General features: G+C 36.7%; 1 protein-coding gene across 3 annotated transcripts in view; it reads left to right on the forward strand.

Moving 5' to 3' along the window:
• LOC101743616 (nephrin) overlaps positions 1-25,511 on the forward strand; it is a 209,281-nt gene that overhangs the window by 55,686 nt on the left and 128,084 nt on the right. For 2 of the 3 annotated variants that reach the window (XM_012689904.4, XM_012689908.4), the window contains exons 1-2: positions 8,637-8,779; positions 18,103-18,654. In XM_012689904.4, coding sequence (XP_012545358.1) covers positions 18,561-18,654 — 94 coding nt within the window. In that variant the 5' untranslated portion in view covers positions 8,637-8,779; positions 18,103-18,560. Of the gene's footprint in view, positions 1-8,636; positions 8,780-18,102; positions 18,655-25,511 lie in introns of those variants that run through there. The other variant, XM_062676155.1, reaches the window with a different exon arrangement.

The following is a 25,511-nucleotide window of genomic DNA, read 5'->3' on the forward strand; positions in this document are numbered from 1 at the left end:
CAATCGCGATGTTCTTGTCAGAAGGACAAACAGTGAATATGTAATATTAATTTAGCTTTTTGCGGCGTTTAAGAGAGCAAATTCGACGAATAAAACTAGATTTGTGGAAAGAAGTTTCTTGTGATAAAATAAATTTGGATCAATAACTAACTAATATTTAGTGTTTTATTTCCGGTACTTTTTTGAAAAAATCGTAGGCTGAATCGCAGTGCTTATCTAGTACACAAGCGTGCCACTACTTTATAAAAAATGTTGATCAAATATTGTTATTTAATGTACTTACGTGGTAAATGAATATTGTTTTTTTCTATTCAAACGCAGTCCAGTTGTAAGCCTGTTACAGCCAATCAGAGTTATTTAGGTAAATCGAGACAGTTCCGTCGATATTCGTGCCGTATTTGACGCCCGGGGCATGATCGCGCCCTGAATAGTCTGATAGTCACTGACTTATGTCAAATAATCATGTTATTAGTTTTAGTTACGAAATAATTGTTCGTGATTTATGAAAAGCAATCCTTAGTATTCTTTTTGTATCGTAAAGCTGAAAATGTCACTTTGCAAACCGAAAAGATACATCTAAAGGGCTCTTCAAATTTTTTAAATCGAACAACCTACTTTATGGCTCTGGTGTAGTATAAATGTAGTGTGATTTGGTTAAGTAATATTATGGCAGATAGGTCAGTAAGCGTGTGTCTTTCAGTGCCTATACTTGGTTTTCTAGCTTGCCTTCCGGGGATACTTTAGCGGGGGTCACTCTATACCACAAAATACCTACATCTGACTTAGTAACATTACTAGTAAGTTTCTAGACATTAAAAAAATTCACTAACATGTAGAGATTAAAACTAATGGATACCTGGGAAAGAATGTACCTTATGCTACCATAAGTAGGGGAATAGGTCGACCGAAGAAGAAATGCATGGAGTGTGTGAATGACAATCCGAGAGAAAGAGGAGTGAGTATTGAGATAATGACTGACAGAGGAGAATGGAAAAGAAAAATTCGCTGCACCGATCTCACCTAGTAGAATAAGGTGGTAACAAAGAAGAGGAATATCTTATTGAAGTGAGATTCCTGTAGTTATCCACATTTAGTTTCATTAGTTTGAATTCCCAGCCTGTCAGATTCGATTTCTGTATTCCTGTGTTTCATAACACAGCAAAAAACCTATTTTGCGGCGTATCTGATGCGTAATGTATCTGTGGATCGTTAAAAAGACTATAAGTTCAATAATGTACAGAAACTTTTTTTTTTTACTGACTTTGTAGGCAGACGAGCATACGGCCCACCTGATGGTAAGTGGTCACCGTCGCTCATGGACGTCAGCAATGCCAGGGGCAGAGCCAAGCCGCTGTCTACCATAACTTAAACTGAACCTTTACTGAACCTGAAGTAATAAAAACCGAAGCGTTAAGTCCGAAATTTAAATAATAAAGTTTTCATTCTCACACATTAACTTGCATTTATAGGTAAACATTAATCTGAACTTTATGAATGTAATAAAGTTTACAATCGTCTGTATCGGAGTATAAAGTTTGATTTGAAATATTACGCCCGTAATCGTTTACTCGCCTTTATTTAAATAAGTTTTCGCTAAGTTAAGACTGCAAAGCGTTATGAAATCTGCATGGCAGAGCCAATTGTGAGACTACTCAAATAGTTTCTTCTAAGCTGCTCGCTTCAGGCGGAAACGCTCGTATTGGAAAATAATGTTATTTTAAATATATATATATATATATATATATATATATATATATATATATATATACCTAGTCAGGTCATAAATTCTGTCACATGTTTAATGTAAAATAATTGAAACAAGTTTATTCATTATGTAACCATTCATATACCAAAATGAACTTAACAAAACATAGATTCTTATGGCACTAAAGTTTATTCAAAATGACCTCCGTGATTTTGAATACGGGCCTTCAATCTGCGCGGCCAGTCGTCTATCGCAGCACGAACGAGGTCCATGTCAATATCGGCGGCTGCCTTAATCAAGGATGTCTTGAGTCACTCCAAATTGGGATGAGGCTTTGAGCACGCCTTTTCCTCCAAGTGTTGCCATATTTTGTAATCTAACGGATTCAAATCTGGACTGGAGGAGGGCCAGTCTTCGTGCCGGATGAAGTCGATTTCACGCGCCTCCAGCCAGTCTTGTGTGCTCTTCGCTCTATGAGCTGGCGCCGAATCTTGTTGGAATACCCAGTGCCTGTTATTGAACATGGTATGAGAAACAGGTTCCACAAGGTTCGTCAGGACTATATTTTGATACACAACTGCATTCGTTTTTACACCTTTCTCACAAAAATGTACCTCTGTTAAGCCCCAATAAGGAACTCCCAACCATACCATGAGCGAGGATGGAAAATGACCTCGTTGTACACGCGGAATACGGTTGCTCGCTTCTTCACTACTGTGTGCGTACACCTTATCATTTTGTTTGTTGTAGCTCTCTTCTACGGTAAAAATTTTTTCATCCGAAAAAAGAATTTCCCGATATTTTTTTCCCGCGTACCGCTTCAACAAAGCGCGGCATCTCTTCAGTCTCAGGTCCATTAGACGAGCATTCAAACGATGTCCTGTTTTTCTTCGATATGCCGAAGCCCTAAGTCTTCATTTCACACCCTTTTCACCGTGGTTCTGCTTAACCCCATCTGAAGGGCCAACAGTTTCTGCTTACGTTTGGGATTTCTTTGAATTCGCGCCTTCACAGCTTTTATCACTACTGGAGTCCTAACAGACCGAGGGCGACCACTTCTTGACCTGTCATCTACACTAGAGTCTTCATTGTATCGTTTGATGGTACGATAAACGAATATTTTGGTTATATTAAAATTTTTCAGTATGTTAAAAATTTGAATTGGCGCGTAACCGCAACGATGCAACGCAATAACTGCAACACGGTCTTCTTTAAGCGTCCACTCCATATTTAAAAATGAGTAAAATTCTAAAAGTATACATTTTTATTTTCATGAACAATTCGAAATTCGAATTCAATAAACTTTTTTGTGGCCAGCATTCTAAAAGAAAAGTTTTTACTGTGTGACAATACTTATAACCTGACTAGTTATTTTTATTGCTTAGATGGATGGACGAGCTCACCTGGTGTTAAATGGTTACTGGAGCCCATAGACATCTACAACGTAAATGCGCCACCCACCTCGAGGTATAAGTTCTAAGGTCTCAGTATAGTTACAACGGTTACCCCACCCCTCGAACCGAAACGCATTACTGCTTCACGGCGGAAATAGGCGGGGTGGTGGTACCTACCCGTGCAGACTCACAAGAGGTCCTACCACCAGTGATTACACAAATTATAATTTTGCGGGTTTGGTTTTTATTACACGATGTTATTCCTTCACCGTGGAAGTCAATCGTGAACATTTGTTGAGTACGTATTTCATTAGAAAAATTGGTACCCGCCTGCGGGATTCGAACACCGGTGCATCGCTACATACGAATGCACCGGACGTCTTATCCTTTAGGCCACGACGACTACAATGGCTATGAGGCCTGAATCTCAATAGTATTGTATAACTATTCACACTATTCAAACCGAAACTTATTACTGTTTCGCGGCAAAATTAGGCATGGTTACACCTAGCTCTGTGGGCTCACCGGACTCTCCACCAGCAGTAATTATAAATAAATATGTACAGCAAATAAATATTTTTGCGAGTGTTGCTTGTTTCTTTCATCTTAGAAATCACTCGCAAAAATTTCGGAGGTACCTGCGCGCGGGATTTGAGCACTGGTATAGTCACATTGCTCGGTACTAGTACACCGGACGTCTTATCCTTTAGGCCACGACGACTTCAGAGGTTTCGGTAATCATGAAAAATAAGGTGGACTGAGATCATTTAAAAAAAAATATTAGTTCTAAAACTAATATTAAAAATGTTGTGTCTGTCACTAAGCTCATCCTAAGCGGCTGGGCTGGACTGATTTTGGTTTTTTTTGTCTTTGTTTTAGTGGATTGTTTGGACTTATAATCGATACTGTAATTAGTTTATTTCTTTTATTTACAGGACAACAACCCGCTAGTGAAAACTATGGGAGTATTTGTTCGCCCAATATTATGTTATGGGGTTCCATTAATCAATTTAAAAATATTCAGTTTCCCTCAAAATATTCAAATTCATTAGATTTAAAAAGAAAGAAAACGATTTGGCAGCTAGAAGATTTAATTTTATTGATTTATCGATGTCCGAAAAACACCCCGCGGCTATTTACGTCGCCATCAAAACAGCTGAAGCGAAAATATCTTTTCATATAAAATACCGCGTCATTGTCTTCGTAATTCACCAACTCATTTTATGAAGGCCGCCTTCGAACCGTGAAATGTTTTTTCCTTTAAAATTAGTTCAGCATAAAAAGTTCGTCTTTCCTTAATTCCGTAACGGACTGCGAGCTCTTCATTCTTTGGTACGCAAATATAACCTTTTAATTGCCGACAATATTTTAATATGTACGCGAGCTGAGATAATTTGTGAAGACAGTCTTTGGTTTCAATTCAATTCATTAGGACGACCGAGATATCGCGTTAAACTCCACGAGAGAATATTGTAATAATAATATTTAACTTATTGCGATTGCGCGTAACTAGGGTAATTAATATAGTATTTTGAATATGTTTTTTTTCGTTGTCATAAACTCTTATTTTTTTTTATTGTCCTTGTAGGCAGACGAGCTTATTTGCCAGAACCCGTACGCGTATTCATTTGGGACGAAGCAGGCGGACTGGGCAACGCCGATGATCATCCGAGCTCACCTGATGGTGAGTGGTTACCGTCGCCCATGGACTTCAACAATGCCAGGGGCAGAACCAAGCCGCTGCCTACCGCAAATATGATTCATCTGGTGATAGGTGATGGTGGTAGGACTTCTTGTGAGTCCGCGCGGGTAGGTACCACCACCCCACCTATTTCTGCCGTGAAGCAGAAATGCGTTTCGGCTTGAACGGTGGGGCAGCCGTTGTAACTATACTGAGACCTTAGAACTTATATCTCAAGGCGGGTGGCGCATTTACGTTGTAGATGTCTATGGGCTCCAGTAACCACTTAACACCAGGTGGGCTGTGAGCTCGTCCACCTATCTAAACAACAAAAAAAAGTCAATTCCATATGAAGTCGTCGTGGCCTCAAGTATAAGACACTCGGCTTACTCGTATCAAGCGATGCGACTGTACCAGTGTTCGAATCAAAGTAGCAGTTACCTATTTTTGTAATAAATTACGTACTTAAAACATGCTGTATAATCCACGGGAAGGATTATTCCTTCTCTATGCTCTAATAAAATTCAGACGCAAAGCAGTAAGTCCTTGCGGTTTCAAGACTGGGATAGCTGTTATTCTATAAGATTGAGCTTTAGACCTTAAGTATCTAAGTGGGTTTTTTTTATTGCCCTTATAGGCAGACGAGCACGCGGCCCACCTGATGGTGAGTGGTTACCGTCGCCCATAGACTTCAGCAATGCCAAGGGCAGAGTCAAGCTGCTGCCTACCGCTTAATACTCTCCACAAGTCTCGTTTGAAGAAGGACATGTAATAGTGTGTGATGGTCATGTGTGACGGCATTCACTTAGTGATTGATGTCAATGAAAACAGGTAGCCACCACCCATTCAACCCATTCAACCATTATGGAGCACTAAAAATATGACTTTACAACGTTTATTTTATACTCGATATTCAATGTTTCGAATCAAACACGATCACGCTTTACCGAAATCATTCTAAATATAATATTTAATTGCCATATGAAAAATAAACAGTCGCATATATACATTACGATAAATTCATTTAAACGTGTTAAAATGTTAATGTGATTTGCGGAAATTGTATTATAATTTCCGTGAAATGTTCTAGTAATAGGGATTCAAGTGTTAAAACATTGCAGGGTTATAATTGTTATTGTGTACTGTGTTTATTAATAACGCTGCATCGCTAACCCTAAAAATGAAACGAGCAGCACATAAAAAGTCGTGTATCTCTTTCCAACAAAAAACGGGGATTTAAATTTATACACATAATACCAATACATTATGAGCAATGCTGAAATCGTATTGACTACGTTTTAACTGGAGGCTATGTACGGTCAACGCGCTAATTTGGATCACAGTAATTAATATGTACTCTGGGAGCTAGGCGGTGGAAACATCGATCCGGTAGTACACGTTTTCACTATTCAAGTGCCACTACATTTTATTGCTTTAAATATACGAAAAAAACATCAGTGAAATAGTGTGATAGATGGGTGGACTAGCTCTCAGCCCACCTGGTGTTAAGTGGTTACTGGAGCCCATAGACATCTACAACGTAAATGCGCCACCCACATTGAGATATAAAGGCTTCGTCAAACAGAACGCGTACTTAGCGCTGTTAACGTCGCGCTCTTTTCATACCATACAAATTGACTAGACGAGTCGGACGCTCCTTGACGCAACGCATTCGCCAAATCATAGTGCATATCTATAGCAGTGTGAAAATTTAAAAGTATTAAGATGTCGACTGATTCAGATGTGGCATTGTATAAACATGGGTATTTCCTAACTAATTCTATCAATTTTTCGGGCATTATCCAGTATTTTAATACACATTCATTCGGACGCTAAAATAAAATTTGTAAAAAATTACAACGCTTAACATCAAAGCGTCCTAACGCCACGACAAAGCGTTGCGTATTGCTAGCGCTGGCGCTCTGTTTGACAGTATATTACCATAGCATGACAACACATCTCGGCGTCATAGCGCGCCGTCAGTTTAACACTCTGACGCGCGCTAAGTACGCGTTCTGTTTGACGAAGCCTTTAGTTCTAAGGTCTCAAGTATAGTTACAACGGCTGCCCTTTCAAACCGAAACGCATTACCGCTTCACGGCAGAAATAGGCAGGGTGGTGGTACCTACCCGCCCAGACTCACAAGACGTTGGTGGTATAGAGAATCGCTTTGAGCCTGTACCGCTACCATCGATTTGCCCATTTCTGCCGCAAAGGGGTTAAGTAGGACAGTCTCTGTAATTTTCTAACGTAATTTCGCCACCCATCTTGAGACAGGAAGTTAAGGTTTCAAGTGTACTTTGTAATTGGAACCGAATATATTTTATCTGGTTTTGGCGAATCGCAGACATCATTGAAACCACATTTATAGTTTACTATCGCGTTTTTTATTGTCATTATATTAATTATTATGGGAATCCATCAAGCCGAAACGCGTGAGCTCTTCGCGGCAGAAATAGGCAGATTGGTCTACCAGAACGTGTGCGGACCCGTAAATGCTTGTGAAAGGTAGTTTCCGTCCCCCAACTTGAAACTTGGTAGTTCGTTCTGAGTGTTAGTGGAAACGTGTTGTAATGAAAGCTCCAAGTGGGCTCAAGAACTCGGCGCCTACACGTTTACCAGTAAATTATATTACGGACCCTTCGAGCGGGAACATTTATTATTTTTGTGTAGGCTGCCTAGCGAAATATATTAACCTGTTGACCTTGTGTCTACACGAAATGAAGAGAACGAATTTCAAGAATCTACTGATGTGGAAAATTCAGATCAAAAAGAAACTTGCCCGCATCTCGAACCTATGACCACTTTATTTGTTTTTAGCAAAGATAGCCTGAGAAATTATACAGAATCACCAAGCTATTGGGAAACGAATACATTTTTCCTCATTGCAGGGTAGTTAGCTATTTTTTTTATGGAATAAGCATTTGCCCAAAAATCGTATTGTGAGCGTGATATTTCATACCTTTAGGATGACGTGGATGTTTACCGGGTACAGTTGCTTCGGTAAGCATTTGAGATGATTTCACTGATAAGAGGGTCAAGAAGAATGGACTTATCACATGCTTGTTATTTTCCCCGCAACGGCCTGAATTCGTCGCACAAATAGTTTACTTCACTACCTGTTTCTGCTGACAGTCCTCTTACGATGTGAGTTGTAGAGCAATGGTTAATTTGAATGACTACACCATCTGGTGGAACGAAGCGGCAGCGCCTGAGAGACTGATTTTCTCTCTCTCCGCACCGATTCCTGGTCCTCCGTAAATAGATAACCACTTACCAGTTTTAGTGTTTTACATCCATTTAATCTATTTTGAACGTTCCGTCACCAATAAAGTAAGCTATTTCAGGAAATAGATTATTCCTTAGGCCATGCACAAAACGTACACATGAACTTCCTTCCAAATTATGGAATAATATCGTGATTATGATTCCATAATTAGTCTTGTCTTGCACGGGTATTGCTGCCTATTATCGTCAATAGAATTAAACATTCAACCGCATCCCACACGGTGGGAGAATTTCTAAAGTCTCCAGTAACTATATTCTACCAGGCCGATTTCGACGTTAGCTTAATCACAGAATTGGGGCTTTGAAATTGTGTAATCACAATTTATAGCAAATATGAGTTTCCATTTGCAAAATGAAATCGGGGCTTGAGCGAAGGAACGATTAGAATTAGAAGTGACGCCAAAAGGGATTTCGTGAACAGTATTGTGTCAACACAACCTTAAACAAATTTCTCTGTAAGCACACGATCGTTTGTTGGTACCTTCGCTTGGAGTGACGAGCTTACCTGCCGCCGAGGACTGCCGAGGTGTTCCGACCTGAAGGTGGGCGGTAGTTTCATTCCGGCTTCAGTAAGCCGCCGGCCGCGGGATACGGTAGACGTGGCGTGCGTAACTGAGACCATGGACCGACACGTCTTTATAAACAAACTTTAGCAAATAATAAAAAGTTCAATGTGCAATGTTCGTATGTGAAGTGATTCATCGCGATACGGTATGCTTCTGTTAAAAAGTTACTCGTTTTTTATTTTTAACAAATTAAATCTGTTTTCATAAGTAATATTTAGTAGTGATAACAAAGTATTGTAGTTTTTATTCTTACGATTTAATGTGAGTTTAGTATTGTACAAATCCGAAAACACAGATACAATTATCGAATTGTAATTATGTTATTTGTATAAAATAAAGATACTGTTGATAAAGTTTTGAGAGAGCTTTACTTAGGATTCACAATTTTTTTCATATTCGGTAGTTCTGTGTAGAGTTGTTTGAAGTAATTTTAATTAATTTTATTTCATTTCCATTTTTATCGTACTATATAATAGCACAGCTATGTATATCATATCTATGTAATATGACCCTATTATTATTTGCTTGCAAAGACTAGCGTTATGTTTATTTAGTAGTACAATCAATATAGTAGGCAGCGGCTTGGCTCTGCCCCTGGCATTGCTGAAGTCTATGGGCGACGGTAACCACTCACCATCAGGTGGGCCGAATGCCCGTCTGCCTACAAAGGCAATAAAAAAAAAAAAAAAAAAAAAAACTATCACTTCGACTTAAAGCTTCAGCTACAAAAAAGTTTCATAAAAAGGCATAGTATTAGTATTTTTTGCGGCTAAGATTATTTTCGTTCGTTGTTATATCACATATGGTGTATATAGACATGACCGAATATAATTAATTTGGATACAGCAGGTCACTATATACATCGACATATATACCACCACAAATATTAAATATCCATCCATCCATGTAAAATTAATTTAGGAGTATATAGTATTTATATTTATTTATTATAACATCATTAATAATTATATTCATATAATAATAATTCGTAATACAATCATGATTATTTAAAATGTATAATTAAGTTATTTCTAAGAATAGCTATACATCCAAGCAAACCATTATTTAACTATAAATATTGTATTTATATTTTGAACTGAACGACAAAGTAACAGCTGTTTCAATTTGATCCCATACAGGCCGGTCGGATTGTCAATAATCCTGAATTTCACGAATTGGCAAGCTCTGTTTTAGAAGAATTCGTTGCTCTATGTTTTTTTGTTAATTATTTTCCACAGAGTAGGTAAGCATTCGTTACCTGACCAGTTATATACTTTGAGAGTTCATTTCTATCACTTTCTCAGGTGTGGACTTCTGAATTGAATTTTTCTGTATCGCTACGTTATAAACTTTTACAAATTCGGTGGGAATATAACCCATAATAACAATAAAGAAAAAAAACTGCCTTTCTAAATAAAGAGTTGTATTTGGGATAAATATCTCCATTAAAAAATGTTAAGTAGTATATATTTATACGCGTTTCATAAACATGCTTCTTACAAATAGGTACTTTGGTTATATGGCTATACTGTTATTATAAATGAGGCCATCAGCGCAAAAGTGGCCTAAGCTTACCATAGTTAGTATGGAGATATAGAGATTTGAATTTATTTTTACACTGCTTGGTAGGCAAAGACAATACGCGCGAAAATAATGTCATTGTCTATGTCAAAAACAAAGCCATCTGATTCTGTTCTTTGTCGCTGAAACTAGGGAAAGGCCGGCTTTGCGTCAAACTTTTTTTTTTTCAAAAAATTACAATTTGGAAGCACCGATTTTGAAAAATTGTGGGTTAGGCCACTTTTACGCTGATGGCCTCAAATATAAATGGATGTACGTGTGTTATTCAATCACGCAACAACTGAACGAGTTTGGATGAAATTTTGCACAAAAGTCTATATATAAAAGTTGATCGGCGTATGTTCCCTATAGACTCCGAAACAGCCGGGCCGAATTCGCTGAAATTCTAGACAAATCTTCAGATTGGCCTAGCGGGCGATTCTATTAAGTTCGGTAGCGATCGGATCAAAGTGACATCTAGGAAGAGCAAAGGAGCCGTTTGACTAGTAGTATAGGATTTGGATTAACATATATGATACTAGCAACCCGCCCTCGCTTCGCTTCGGAAACTGTAATTTATTATTGACTTTTCCACTATTTATTGGATGTTATTATACATGTAAACCTTCTTCTTTAATAACTCTATCTATATTAAAAAAACCGCATCAAAATCCGTTGCGTAGTTTTAAAGATTTAAGCATACATAGGGACAGACAGATATAGGGACAGAGAAAGCGACTTTGTTTTATACTATGTAGTGATTATTTATGATCAATGCCATGATAAATGCAATATCTCATCTGTATATATCAACAGTATCAATATATAAACAGGACAGAAAGTATGTACATGGTTCCCGATTTCACGTACCAACGGACATACAAATCGAAGGGTAGTCAATGGACCTGAGAGTGATATAAGCAACCCTTAATCCCGAGAAAATGCAAAGTGTTTCAAGCCTAATAAAATATTATACAAATTTAGCGTCCGTGAAAACGCGGGCAAGTTTAGTACTATATAAAGTCTTATTAGCCCGCATGGATAGGTATCATGTGGTGGTATCCGCCTTTTCTGCGTTCCAGCTTGAAGGGTGGGGCAGCCATTGTAGAGCACGGACTTAGAACTCATGTCTCAAGATGGCTGGCGGAATTTACGTTGTTGATGTCTATAGGCTCCGATGACCACTTAACACCAGGTGGGCTGTGAGATCGTCCAAGAAAAAAAATAAAAAAAAACGTCAAAATGACTGCTTAAAGTAGTAGATGTTTTTTACTAGGCTCTTGGTTATCAGATTTTAAAGTAAAGGTCAAAGGATATCTCAAGTTTGAAGTCCCAGTTGCGTGAATGTGTGAGTTGATGAGGGCACTAAAAGTGCGGTTTTGATTTTATTTACATAATAGCGATCCGCCCTCGCTTCGCTTCGGAAATATTAAATTTTATTATTGATAGCTGAGTCCCGCGATGTTACCCGCGGTTAATGTTGTACCGCGGGTGAAGCCGCAGGGCGAAGCTAGTCTAAAAAAAGTAGCCTAAGTTACTCCATATATCATCAGCTACCTATCAGTGAAAGTCTCGTCAAAATCGGTCCAGCCTTTTCTAGAGATTAGCCGGAACAAACAGACAGACAAAAATAGTAAAAATGGTATTTTAGTGTATGTACCGTATATATATTCATATGCATGTAGTAAAAAGCGGTTTCAATATTAGAAACAGACACTCCCAATTTTATTTATTTGTATAGATAAGTAAGTTTAAGATGGAATTTCTTCGTAACGTCGTGTTAGCATTCTATTTATTTAGTACAATTGGTATCTGAACAGAGAGTGTCTTTATATTTTAATATAATATGCCTGGTCCGAGATCGCTGTTACTTGTTAGTCCACGGAGAACTTTACGCCCTCGTAAAGTACATAACATGATTAACATGATTATCCGACTGAGTAAATAAAAATGAGCTCCACTTACTTAAAATTATATTCCTTTTAATATAACACTGTCGCAAAAAAAAAACCGTAACATTTTTCGTTGCTTCAGCTGCAAATTAAACACACTTAAATCTACACTTAAAGAGCTAATCCAGTCCCTAATTACCTACTTAATAAATATTGCCTACAGTCTGAGTACTTCATACTTTATATTATAAGGCTTGTAATTTATTTCGTACTTGTAAATAGGGCTAGTACGGGTCCCGAATAAATTAAGATGATGTTATTTATAAGCAGTGTCTTGTTTATTATTAAGGAAAATAAATAAACTTCGTGTAGATTATTAAGAACTGCTTTTAGGTCTACATTTAGGTAAAATCCAACACTAAAAATTAAGATTAAAAGAAAAGTTTTTTTAGGTGGCATTTCTGAATCGGTGACATCGTTCTATAGACCACGACGTGAATGTTATAGTTCACTTAGGGTGGATTCGACCAAACTTAAATATATATTCGATATATACGAGGAATAACCTATTCCATGATTTTAATCTCGAGTAAATCCATAGTCGTTTTTCCACGTAAACGAGAGTATACTTGCGCTAGGAATAACAATACGCGAATAGCAGTGTGAATGGTGAACAAAAATAAAACCCGGCAAATAAATGTTGTTGTTCAACGGCATAGTGTAAGAGCATACATGGCGTCAACTCGATTTTGCCGTATTTTAGTGTGAAAAAGTAGCTGTAGTGTAAGATAGAGAGAGAGAGAGAGTATTCTTTATTGTACACCAAAAAACAAATAAACAGTTCGATACATTATCAAGATATCTAGCTGTCGAACGTATTAATTTTATTTGTTGTTTGTTTGAGGGAATTGTCGAGTTTTGTCGTGTGGTTTTATCTTTTTTCGTTTAAACGTTGCATTACACAATGCCAGACTATTAATAATAATTTAGTGCATTGCGTTGACTTTAAATTAAAACAGAATAAATATTTATGAAATGACAGAAATCAGATGATTGGACTGACTGACGCCATTACTTTATTCTAGGAATAGCTCCGTTATTCCGTGCGAAACGGCTGTATAGTAACAATTCCCGAATAGCCCCACTATTCTTAGAATTGTAGATGGTAAAACGTAAAATTGATTTACTCTCGATTAACTGACGAGTTATTCTAAGAATAAGATTCACTCTTGTTTGGTCGAATCGACCCTTAGAGAAATTAGATCAAAGTGTAATTCGTATTGGAATTTAAACTATTGTAAAATTTTAGTTTATTATTGTTACGAGGTAGGAATACACGGAACCGTACTAATTCGTCTGGGCTTACACAAGCATTGTTTGGATAATGAAAATTCTGTTGATACGTCTATCGCAAAATGTATATTATAATAATATATTATGATGATAATAATATAATTGTATTGTTTTATATCGAATTGATTTAGTTAATTTATAAATAATAAGTTTATATATAATATAATATTATTTTCGCATTTTTTTTTTTATCATAACTAAGTTGGTAGCCTTTAGAGGTTATGCCAGCGTAACCTCACAACTAGGTGAGCCCACGGGGCTCAAGTCTGACGACGATGCTATCACTAACCCTAGCTCTCAGGGCTTCGCAGAATCTACCACCGGATTGGAAAGGCGACCCACTGAGAAGATCCGGCGAGAAACTCAGTGGATTGTGTCTTTGGGTTAATTTACTCGCCGAGCCGACGAGAACGATGACCGATCGCATATTGTACTTTACTTATATTCATAAGTATAAAATATAAGTCAGATCTCCTTGTTCTATTGGTATCTGGTTCGACCGGTACTGATGAAAAATGGCGACGGAGCTACATATAACATACAAGTGTTTTTGAACGTAGTCTTTCAATTGAGGAATTATTTACTTATTACAAATGCTGATGGAGATTAAAAAAAAAAGAAAAAAAAATGTTATATACTTTAAAGATACTTCCAAGTCAAATCTTACGTGAAAGTAATCATTTTAAATATTTATTTTTTGTTTTTTGTCTCTGTTAGGACAACGAAAGTCTTCCGTAGATAGAACACATAATTGTTCGAATTTGTAATTGGGATGTATATATTTTTTTATTGCGTATATGGGTGGACGAGCTCACAGTCCACTTAGTGTTAAGTGGTTACTGGAGCCCATAGACATCTACAACGTAAATGCACCACTCATCTTGAAATATAAGTTCTAAGGTATCAGTATAGTTACAGCGGCTGCCCCACCCTTCAAACCGAAACGCATTACTGCTTCACGCCAGAAATAAGTGGGGTGGTGGTACCTACCCATGCGGACACACAAGAGGTCCTACTACTAGTAATTACGCAAATTATAATCTTACGGGTTCGATTTTTATTACACGATCTTATTCCTTCACCGTGGAAGTCAATCGTGAGCATTTGTCAAGTACGTATTTCATTAGAAAAATAATCACTTTCATTACGAGAGGATCGTTTTTTAATTACGGTAGTTTTTATTAAGATATTAGGCCCCTGTAATAAAAATATTATTGTGAAAACTTGGTATTTATATTTTATAGCAATACATTCTGGTTTCTATGGGCTAATCCGAGATGTTTTTCCAACTGGTCTGCCTATTTTAGCGAATAAAAATAAAAAAGACACCAAAACTTGCAAGGCACAATTATTAAAAAAAGTATTATAAACAAAAAAAATAAAAGTATTATACATCAAACATTTTGAGGGAGATTTTGCACGAGAAAACGTGTGCATATTGTCTTTAAACCATATTAGCGGAACTGACAGGCTTTCGCGAGTCGCTTAGTCTCCTTTGATGAAAGATTTGTTCGCTGAAAGCTTTTGTAAATTGCCCCGGAAGAATCCTTTTTAAAATAAACAGAGTACCCGGACAGCAGTATGGGATTGCACCGGGAAAATTGTAGAAAAAGTTGTTAGATCTTGCCTTTTCATTGGATTATTTTTATGAAAGTTGGTGCTCGTTCCCTTTATGACGTTTTTATCTTTATTCACAGCTTCTGAAAGTAAAAAAAAAACATTTTCCATGTTAACAATCTATCTGTTCAGAATTGAATTTATTTTGTTATTGTTCATGTTGATTTTTGGTTAGCTTGACTTTTGTACGGGTAAATGCTGAACCGATATTTTCGCAGAAAATAATGTAAAGTTTTATGGAGATATTTTATCAAGACTTATCAATGAAACTAAGAATTTTGATTTTATTTAAAATAGTCCTGATAAGATATTATTTAACTTTGCTACGATGGGCTACGAACTAGCTACATCGTTGGCGGATCGTAGCAGATACGTAGCTGTATGCTACGTTTGCTACGGCAGAGCTCATTAAAACGATCACAAAAAAACGAGCGATAAACGAGGAATGTGTGTGTAAATATTTTGTAGTTTGTATAAAATAGTGGAATTACGTCGTTCTTATACCAAAAAAAAAAAATGTTTTCGTGCATTTACACTTCTAACGGTTAAGAACACGTAAAATAAAAATGGTCAATTAATATGTGAAAATAATTTGTAATTTGATAATTGGAACCTCTGCGGAGGGACTTCGGTTCCCTCTGTATTTTGTACCGTTCCATGGGGAGTGCTCTGAGGAATTGTTTGAGATGATACCACCATCTCGTTTATACCATCGCACCGCCCGAGTAGAGTTCATCCATACTACCTGGAGCCATTGCGTTCATCTACAGTGCGCTTCCAGAGATCTTTTTTCGCACGTACCAACGGGCTTTGGAATGAGCTCCCTTTAACGGTGTTTTCCGAGCGCTATGACATATCCTTCTTCAAACGAAGCTTGTGGAGAGTACTTTACGGTAGGCAGTGACTTGGCTCTGTCCCAGGCATTGCTGGAGTCCATGGGCGACGGTAACTACTCACCATCAGATGGGCCGTATCTCTTCTAACTACACGGGCAATAAATAAAACAAAAAAAAATTCGAGTCTCTCTATATTAGTTAAACTAGCGGTCCGCTCCGGCTTCGCCCGGGTCTTTAATAAAAATTTCAAAATATAAAATACACACTCATTAACTCTTACATTTGCGTCAGGTTTTTAAAAATAGAAAATTATAAAGAGAGTTTGAATATTATTATTTTAATGAGCTTTTCATTTAAATAATATTTGTTTTTATCTATTTTTTTATTATTTATATTATTTCTTCCCTTTATTCCCTGTAAACGATATTTGACGTTGTTTTATTTTTTTAAATAAAAGAACACTTATTGTGGCATAACTATAATAGTGTCGCGATATGTTTTGTAAGAAATAATGTTTTCTACATAGTCATAGTACATTATTTTATTCTATCATCAATAGATTTCGCAGCGCACGCGATGTAAAGAATATTTTAGGTATTTTTTTTACACCTTGGGTTACATTATTGGAGTTTTAGTAAGGATCCCTAATTAAAAAAAAAAAAGAATATAACCTATGTCAGTCGGGGATAGTGTAGCTTCCAAACAGTGAAATAATTTTTCAAATCGGTTTAGTAGTTTCGGAGCCTATTCAATACAAAAAAACATACAAATCTTTCCTATTTACAACATTAGTATAGATAGTATAGATAATTGGACAAGTCACATAATATTGTCTGGCCCCAAACTAGAATACCTTTTACCATGGTAACCAGATTAGAGACAATAATGAGACGGAGATGATAATCTACACTGTTTGTTAAATAGGTAGCTACCTTTAATTACGTACGTATCCATGTACATACAGAGTGTTTGTTATCGAGTAACATTTCCGGCCTCACTATGTGAGCGATTATTTACGAACTAGTTCAGGCTATTCCTAATGATTAGGCAATATATAGAACTTATTATTGTTTTATAATATTATAACTAGCTTTTGCCCGCGACTTCGTCCACGTGGAATAGTTACTTTGGCATAACGCTAAATTTTAGCCGCGACTTCATTTACCTAGAAAGTGAAAATATTTTTAAATAATAGATTTCGTGTGGATACTAGAAGTGTCTCAATTGTCGCCGCCATCCTGATAATCTTTCTACAATAGGTAATAAACACCCAGACAAAGAGTAAACAAATCCGTTCGTCACACGAATATTAGCAAGGGAACTGAACCTATAAATATAAAAAAAATGGACGCCATCACACTTGCCAACCAGCCTTCTTGAACAGCGATGCTTACGTTCTAAAAGCTGTCATATGTTTCGTCTGCTAAGCTCGATCACCCTGTGCGCCCCTATGATGTCTGACGATGGTGTTATTATAATAATTGTGGTTAATCCAACATATATATATATGAAAATAATCAGTTTTTTTAAGCTATTGCATAGATTTTATCGCGGGCCTTGAGTGCGGCCTGAGAGCGGAATCGTGAAATTCCGTAACGAAAAAAACCTTCCATCCCTCACTACGCCTACTATGTAGCTCACGTTCAACATATTCACACGGTGCGCTTGTGTAGTGTTTAAAGTAAGAAGTCTAAACACCGATTTATGTACTATCAAAATATGATATAATTTCGTGGGTGGTGTCATTAAAAATAAACTAGCTAAACCGTTGATTCTGGGCGAATGAGAGTTAGAACTAGCATCCAAAGGCGTGTCTCTATCCTATGTAGCGCCCTCTAGTGAGTGCGCGGTCAAAATGGAATACTCACAATGTAGCAGATTCATTGAAAGTTAGCCCACTGAGTTTCTCGCCGGATCTTATTTTATTGTTGTTTTAATATTAAATTATTATTGTCGATTTATAATTGCATAAGTTGTTAAAAAATGCAATGCAATAGATTTACCGCGGCAGTCTCCGAGTGTCACACGTTTTTTTTTTTGCTATTATTTCATACTATATATAACTACTCGTATATATACTCTATATTATATACTAAATATACATAAACATAAAAGCAGTACAAAATATAGTACGAACACCGACCTCAGTCCACTTGGTTAGATTTAAAATTTCAGCGCGCACAAATTACTGACAATACATTTTGTTGCAGGTGTCCACTGTCTCTTCGAGCGAGCGGCGTCGCTAAAAGAGTGCTGAATTATTCATTGGAATATTTAACCGTGTTTCGGGACTTCGTGCGTGACGTCACTTCGCCTACAAACTGGAAAAAAAAACTTGTATAATGTCGGAAAGATTAGAGAAATGACCCGTATACAAACTGTTGTTTTTCACGAGCCGAAATGTTTTGTTGGCAACGAAACCTGAAGCTTATAAAGCGTAATTAAAAAAATCTAAATACAACGAACACACCTATTTTGATTGCTCATTAAAATTACCTTATTATAGTTATTAATTTAAAAGTTGCCATTGATTTGGTGAGAAAAAAAATAATAATTTTAAAATAAATTCTAATAGTAAGATTAGTGTATAATAATGTTGCCAAATTTTAAAATAGAATATAGTGTTAACTGGATTTAAATGTGGAAGCTTTGTTAATATGCAAACAAAATGAAATCGGCTTTGAGACACATCTTCTTGACCATGGTCTCGACTGCGCTGGTTGCGGGTAGCGGGGAATGGAGTGAAGATGCCGAAGATTTAGGTAAGTAAAATAAAACTTATTCTTGAAGGATTTTCATATTTTTTAAATCCGCAATGACAGCGTTCCACTTTTGGAGTCAACAATAGCACTCACTCGCCCTCATATTGTAATTAGTCAAAACTTGAGCTCCCTTTTTTTCATCAGCCAGCCCACAGACGTCTACTACTGGTAATAGTCCTTTCCCTAGGTTCATCATAATAAATAGTCCTGCGTAGCCTGCATCCTACAGAGTCCAGCGATCTTTAGCAGATCGTCGGTCAATTTCAAGGGAGACCAAGGGATGCGTGGTCGCCACTCGACAACTTTTCGGCCCCAGGGCCCATCTGTTCTACAACGTCCATAATGATTTGAATCGTGTTAAATGTCTTCATTAAAAAGGAACAGTTGTAAAACATATTTTTGCTGTGGCTGGACGTATTCATGACAGTTCACGATCCTCTTGAAATATAGACTATCCAAACTCAAACGTGCTAAAAACTGAACATCACCTAACGCCACACGAAGTGGTAGTTTCAATTTTTAAATCAACTTTAGAAATTAATTTCGTAACTAGTATATTTATGATAACCTTTGATTACACGAGACGCCTAACCGTTCATGAATAATAATCAATTAAATCGTACCTTTAATAGAGACGTTATAAAATGTCTTAGATTTCATGAATACTTTATTTATAGTTAGCACATAATATCAATAAAAAATATATTTTTGTATAAAATAAATTGTAAAATGAAAGAAATAATAATTATGCTAAAAATGGTGTAAGAATGGCGTTTTTTTTTATTGCGTACATTTCAAAGACCTCTCGGTCAATCTGGTGTTAAGTGATTACCAAAGCCTATAGATGTCAACAGCGCCATCCACCTTGAGACGTGAGTTCTAAATTACAGTTCGATAGTACCTACTGAGGCGAGTTTGGTTTTTATAGTACGATGTTATTCGTTCACCTCGAAAGTCATTCATAATTCTGTGGAAAGTGCGTATTTCATTAGAATTTTTTTTACCTGTGTGCGGGTTTTGAATATCGGCACATTCCCATCGCTCGATACGAATGCATCGGGGGACTTATTCTTTAGGCTACAATGACTTCAAGTTGTAAGAGTACCTCACTATTCGAGCTTCAATTGAAGGTTTGAAGAGTAGAACAGCCAATGTACAATTTAAAAGAGATTTTCATCTCGAATCTCAGAGAACGTAGCGTTCACGTGGTGGTGTTTGAGCTACGGTAGCTCTGTAATAATAGGTAGAATTACTGGTGGTTTTTGGCACTGGTATTTCTTGCTGGTGGTAGGACCTCTTGTGAGTCAGCGCAGATGGGTACCATCACCCTGCCTATTTCTGCCGTGAAGCAGTAATGCGTTTCGGCTTGAAGGGTGGGGCAGCCGTTGTAACTATACTTGAGACCTTAGAACTTATATCTCAAAGTGGGTGGCGCATTTACGTTGTGGGTGTCTATGGGCTCCAGTAAGCACTTAATACCAGGTGGGCTGTGAGATCGTCCACCCATCAAAGCAATAAAAAAAATATATAAATTAGAGCGCAACTCCTGTACTGGATCAAGAATAAGATCGATAGTGTTGGTAAATTCTTCATTTTGTTTGTTTTGCAAACAAAGCGCAAAGTTCCTTTGGAACAGAAAGCGTTTAGTTCAAATGACGATCCACATTGCGATGCACTAAATTACAATAAAGCTTAAAGATGGAGGCCGATGGAATCGGAAGTCTGACTGCAAAAGCAGACTTGTCTCGAATTCGAATACGGTAGCGCGGGACCACACGAAATTCGAATTCGAATTTACATTTTTATTCGGGAAGCCGCTATCGTTTCGAACAACAAAACGTTGCATTGTCCTCGTTTTGAAACAGAGCAATCTTTGATCGCTTCTTCCCAGTTTCGTACTTGTTAGTGGCCGGAGTAAGGTTTTGGAGGGAACGAGGAACTGGCGTCACGCCAGACAATTTCTTTGTCTTTGTCAAGGCCTTCTCAAGTCTCATCGATGTAGATATTTCCATTATTGAAGGACTTTTCGCGATTCCTTCGACTGCTCTGTGAATGGTTGCCAGCTTGTCGTGTTTTATCTTGAAATGTCGTGTCTTTTTCTGTTTCAGTAACAGTACGTGTCTAACTTTTTAACATAATTATAATGTTATTTCTTTTCGTAAATCAGGTGAACGTTGTAAATGTATTTGATTTATTCTTTTACGACGTTAGAGGTAAATAGCATTCATGATTACAGGTATAATTTTTCAAAATGTTATTATAATATTGTATTTATTGTACTGCTGTTATCGGTGAGATGACTGCATGATCAGCGGATCGAGATCTTAAACACAAAGAAAATGAAAGTACATAATAGGTTGGGGAAAAATTGTCTTCGCATTTTTTAAGAAAATTCTTTAAATTTTTTAATATTGTTTATTTACATTTAACTAAAGTATGTAGGTACCATTTTGTTCGATAACTTTTTGCCATCTTGTAGGTAGGGACATGATCCCATTGCTATAGAAATTTTGGGGCTTCTGATAAAAATAACGCGACAATTGGTTTTGGCAATCCTCTCGTGATGCTAACCTGACACTGCCTAAAGAATTCTGAAGAGACCGAAACAGGTGGAAATCTGAAGGTGCAAAGTCAGGACTATACGGCGGATGCATTAACACCTCCCAGCCAAGCTCTCTTCATTTTTGCTGAGTGGCTAAAGATATGTGAGGTCTAACGCTAGATAACGCTATCATGATGAAAAACGACACCCCTTCTGTTGATTAATTCCGGCCGCTTTCTCTCAATTTCTTGCTTTAATCTCATCGGTTGTTCGCAGTAGAGTTCAGAATCGATGGTCCTACCTGGTGGTAACAGCTCATAATGAATAATGTCCTTCCAATCCCACCACACACACAGCATCACCTTGTTGCGAGTTAACCCGGGTTTCACCACAGGCTGTGATGCCTGAGCGGCCTTTGACCGCGACCTTTTTCACACGTTCTTATCGTAGGTAAGATCCACTTTTCATCACCAGTTATCAGCTTCTTCAAAAATGGTTCGGTTTCATTACGTCGTAATAAAGAATCGCAAATGAGTACACGGTTCATTAGGTTTCTTTCAGTGAGCTCGTGAGGTACTCAAATATCGAGCTTTTTTGTGTACCCAGTTTTTTTCAAATATGCCAAAACTGTTTTGTGGTCAATTCCCAGTTCTTCAGCTACGTCGCAACTACTGATATACCGATCTTGCTCCACTTTTAAAAAAAAAGGCATCCATTTTATCCGTAATAGGGCGACCAGAGCGACGTGCATCATCCTAAAATTTCCGGATTGAAAACGCTTAAACCAAATTTGTGCTACTCTCACATACGCTGCACTAGGTCCATAAACATTGCAAATTTCGCGGCTTGCGGTGCATTTTTACCTTTTTTGTAGTAAAATTTTAAAATGTATCGAATTTCTTAATTAAAAAAAGGGTCACTCATCTTGACAGTACGAAAAATAATTAAAAATAACACATTTTCCTAATTTGAATTTGGAATTATCTACTTTAAAATTTAAACTTTTAATGATACCAAAACCAGCCAGATATAAATAGTATAGCCAAAGAGATTTTATTACAAGTTCATACATACTATATTGCGAAAAGACTTTTTCCCCAACCTATTATAACAGAATCGTATCATACAATTCACAACGCAATGTCTTAATATGTAGATCTAATTACTGCTTTAGCTGAATTTATTTCATGTTAGTTTTTATACAGTTTACACATTTAGTACGAACGAGATCTAAAACACCTCGTACGTATTTCTCTTGCGGTGCGGTTAAGCAAACCTTAGACTTCTCTGTCTTGCGGTCTTCATTTGATTTAGCGTTGGAAAGAGATGAATATATCTTTAAGATGCCCTGTTAAATTAGATTGTGCACTGTGAATATTTTAACAAATGTCACTACAAAAAGCGCAAATATTATTTTCTATCGCGTATGAAATAATAAATTAATAATAATAATAATAAGCTGGTATTTCGAACCAAATATAAGGTTTTGATAAAAAATAGATTTGACCTTATGCCCTAGATACCCAGAATTACAGACTAGAAGTAATTAAATTATATACTGCAATTGTTTTTCTGAAGTCCATGGGCGACGGTAATCACTCACCATCAGGTGGGCCGCATGCTCATCTGCCTATAAGAGCAATAATTTTAGATTATAGATTTGACCTTATGCCCTAGATACCCAGAATTACAGACTAGAAGTAATTAAATTATATACTGCAATTGTTTTTCTGAAGTCCATGGGCGACGGTAATCACTCACCATCAGGTGGGCCGCATGCTCATCTGCCTATAAGAGCAATATTTTTTTTTTATCAAAAATCCAAATTATTAATCCAAGCCAAGAGGAATAAAAGTTCTTTTTTCTATTAAATAATGAGTCGAATATTTTCCTAATTTTACATTTCTATTTTTTCTTTTAAATTCTGGTTTTGGCAAGTTCAAATAAATTAATGAATTAAATGATGATGAACAAAACAATGGAGACATCCTTCACTTTTTGAATCAAGAATTGTTGTTGTTGTTGTTGCTTAAATTAGGCACGAGTGCTAAGTGTTAACGCCTACGAAATTTTACTGAGCAATATTAATTTTTTATTTATGTTCACCGACACAATTTTTACACACTTCAATTAATGGCCGTGCCAAGCTAACTTGTTCGCAATGTAAAAATCAATAAAAACACTGTATAAAGGAAATACAAGCACAAAATCGATTGTGGGAGTTTTATTGAAGAAACCCAAGCATCCAACAACGAGTATTTTTTGCGGATATCCTCGTGTGCTCGTTAGATGCGAACTCTTTGTGTAAATCGGTCTTAAAATAACTTTAAAATTATTCGTAAAACTTTTATAATCATTTTGCTAAGTTTAAACTCAAATCATTAACTTAATCTATCCACTTCACCTTAAGAAATCAAGACTATTAACTCGAGCAAATTATACCCTTTCCATACGAAAAGTTGCCAAATAATTTTCTATTTACGTACAACATAACTTGAGACTTAATCGAATATAAGTACTAAGCCGGTGATTCAGTAGAAAGCGTGACAAATTACTTTCGTTGAAATTTTCATGTAATTTGCACAAGTCTTAATGTGTTAACTACTTTGACTTTACCTTTGACTTGTTAAGGGTGAAAATGCTTGATTTGAAATTGCGGTTTTTGTACGAAGAATTATTTAATTGTCAAAATAGAACAATGCAGATATCAAATTTTGACAGGTATTTGTCATCTAGAAGTAAGAACTAGTGACTTGAAATGATTTTTTTCTCGGACTATTTTAATTCAAATTGGTTTTAACAATATCCGTATTGTTTTTTCCTAAAAATTCTCAAATTTGAAACTCTTAATGAATTGGATTAATGTGATTGAATTTTTATCATGGATTAATTATTTGTTTCTAAAAAGTGAGAAATTTCCTTGTTGATCTACCACAAGCGTGCTCACATTTGAAAAATCGTTAATCCTGAACGGCCCTACCTACACAATGGAACAATCTTACTAAATGATTGAAAAATAATTAGTCCTTCATAAAAGTGCTAAATTTCAACTTAATCCGACGTCTTGAAGTAAGTGCAAGTCACTTTAGAAGATTTCGTAACAAACATACGTACCTACAGGGGAAACTAATGGTTTCTTAAAGCCGTTAAATTCGAAACACATTTCATTCTATTCAGTTGAATCAATGAAAATCCGGACACTTGTACGATGTGGCCTCTTCAACATAAAATTTGATTGCATAAGGTACTCGTAAATTTCTTTTTGCAACTCCAGCCCAAATATTGATCTTTAAACTAGCGTGACATCAAACTTGAAGCATTCATCTTAGATTCAAATGAACGCGTAAAACAATTTTTAATGCTGATAGCATTACGGATATGCATATATAATTTTAGTTCTGTAAGACATTTTAGACCGATCCGTGGAAGAAACGTTTCTGACGAGACAAAGTAATTGTCTGGCGATGTGCCAAGATGCGCTTCTAGCATACCTTTGGTTATCTCACACTAGAGCCTAAAAAAGTTGCGATTAATATACAATTTAGACCGAGTCGGTTGGGTGGATTCGGTTTCTGAGGCCGGAGGATGTATTTCAACTGCTTTTTCGGTTTTATTATTTAGTACAAACAAGAGTTATAGGCACAATCGTAGCTCATTGCATTTGCTACAATATTCGTTGACTCCCGCTTCTATACTATTGGTAGCACATAAAATATGTTGGAGTGATCGTCTGGGTTTCTTATAAAAAGACGCAGACTTTCATGGATAGTTTTTATTCTAACGGCGATACACTTTTTTATGTCAGTAGTCATTGACGACGCAAAAAGAAAAGGGGCGAGCACACGAATGACATTGACACATATTAGGCGAGTGACAGCTGTCAGTTGGTATTAACATAAAGATGCGTTTAGGAATTATACAATTCTAACAAGATACTTACTCCCTTAGAGAGCGCATTTTCCGCCCGGAGAAGGTGAGGTATTTCTAGGTTTAAGAATAGTACCTACTAATACTGTATAGCAATAATGCAGTGAGGTAATCATCATATAAAAGCCATTTGTGCTGCAGTAGCTGGTGGGTTCACCCATCTAACATCTCCTGAAATTAAAATATCAATAATATGTTCCCAGTATCGAAACTACGATCATGCATAATATATCGTTGCATCACCCATGTGAGAAAGATTTAGTTAAGACACGTAGTGGAAGTTCCTTTCATTCAATTACATTGGAAAAGTAAGCAGCATGCCCTTTCGAAAGTAAGTAGAACGCCCTTTCAAAACTAGTTCTCCAAGGTAAGTTCTGACGTTTAAGCC

The sequence above is a fragment of the Bombyx mori genome, chromosome 25, assembly GCF_030269925.1.
Source record: "Bombyx mori chromosome 25, ASM3026992v2".
Classification (NCBI taxonomy): domain Eukaryota; kingdom Metazoa; phylum Arthropoda; class Insecta; order Lepidoptera; family Bombycidae; genus Bombyx; species Bombyx mori.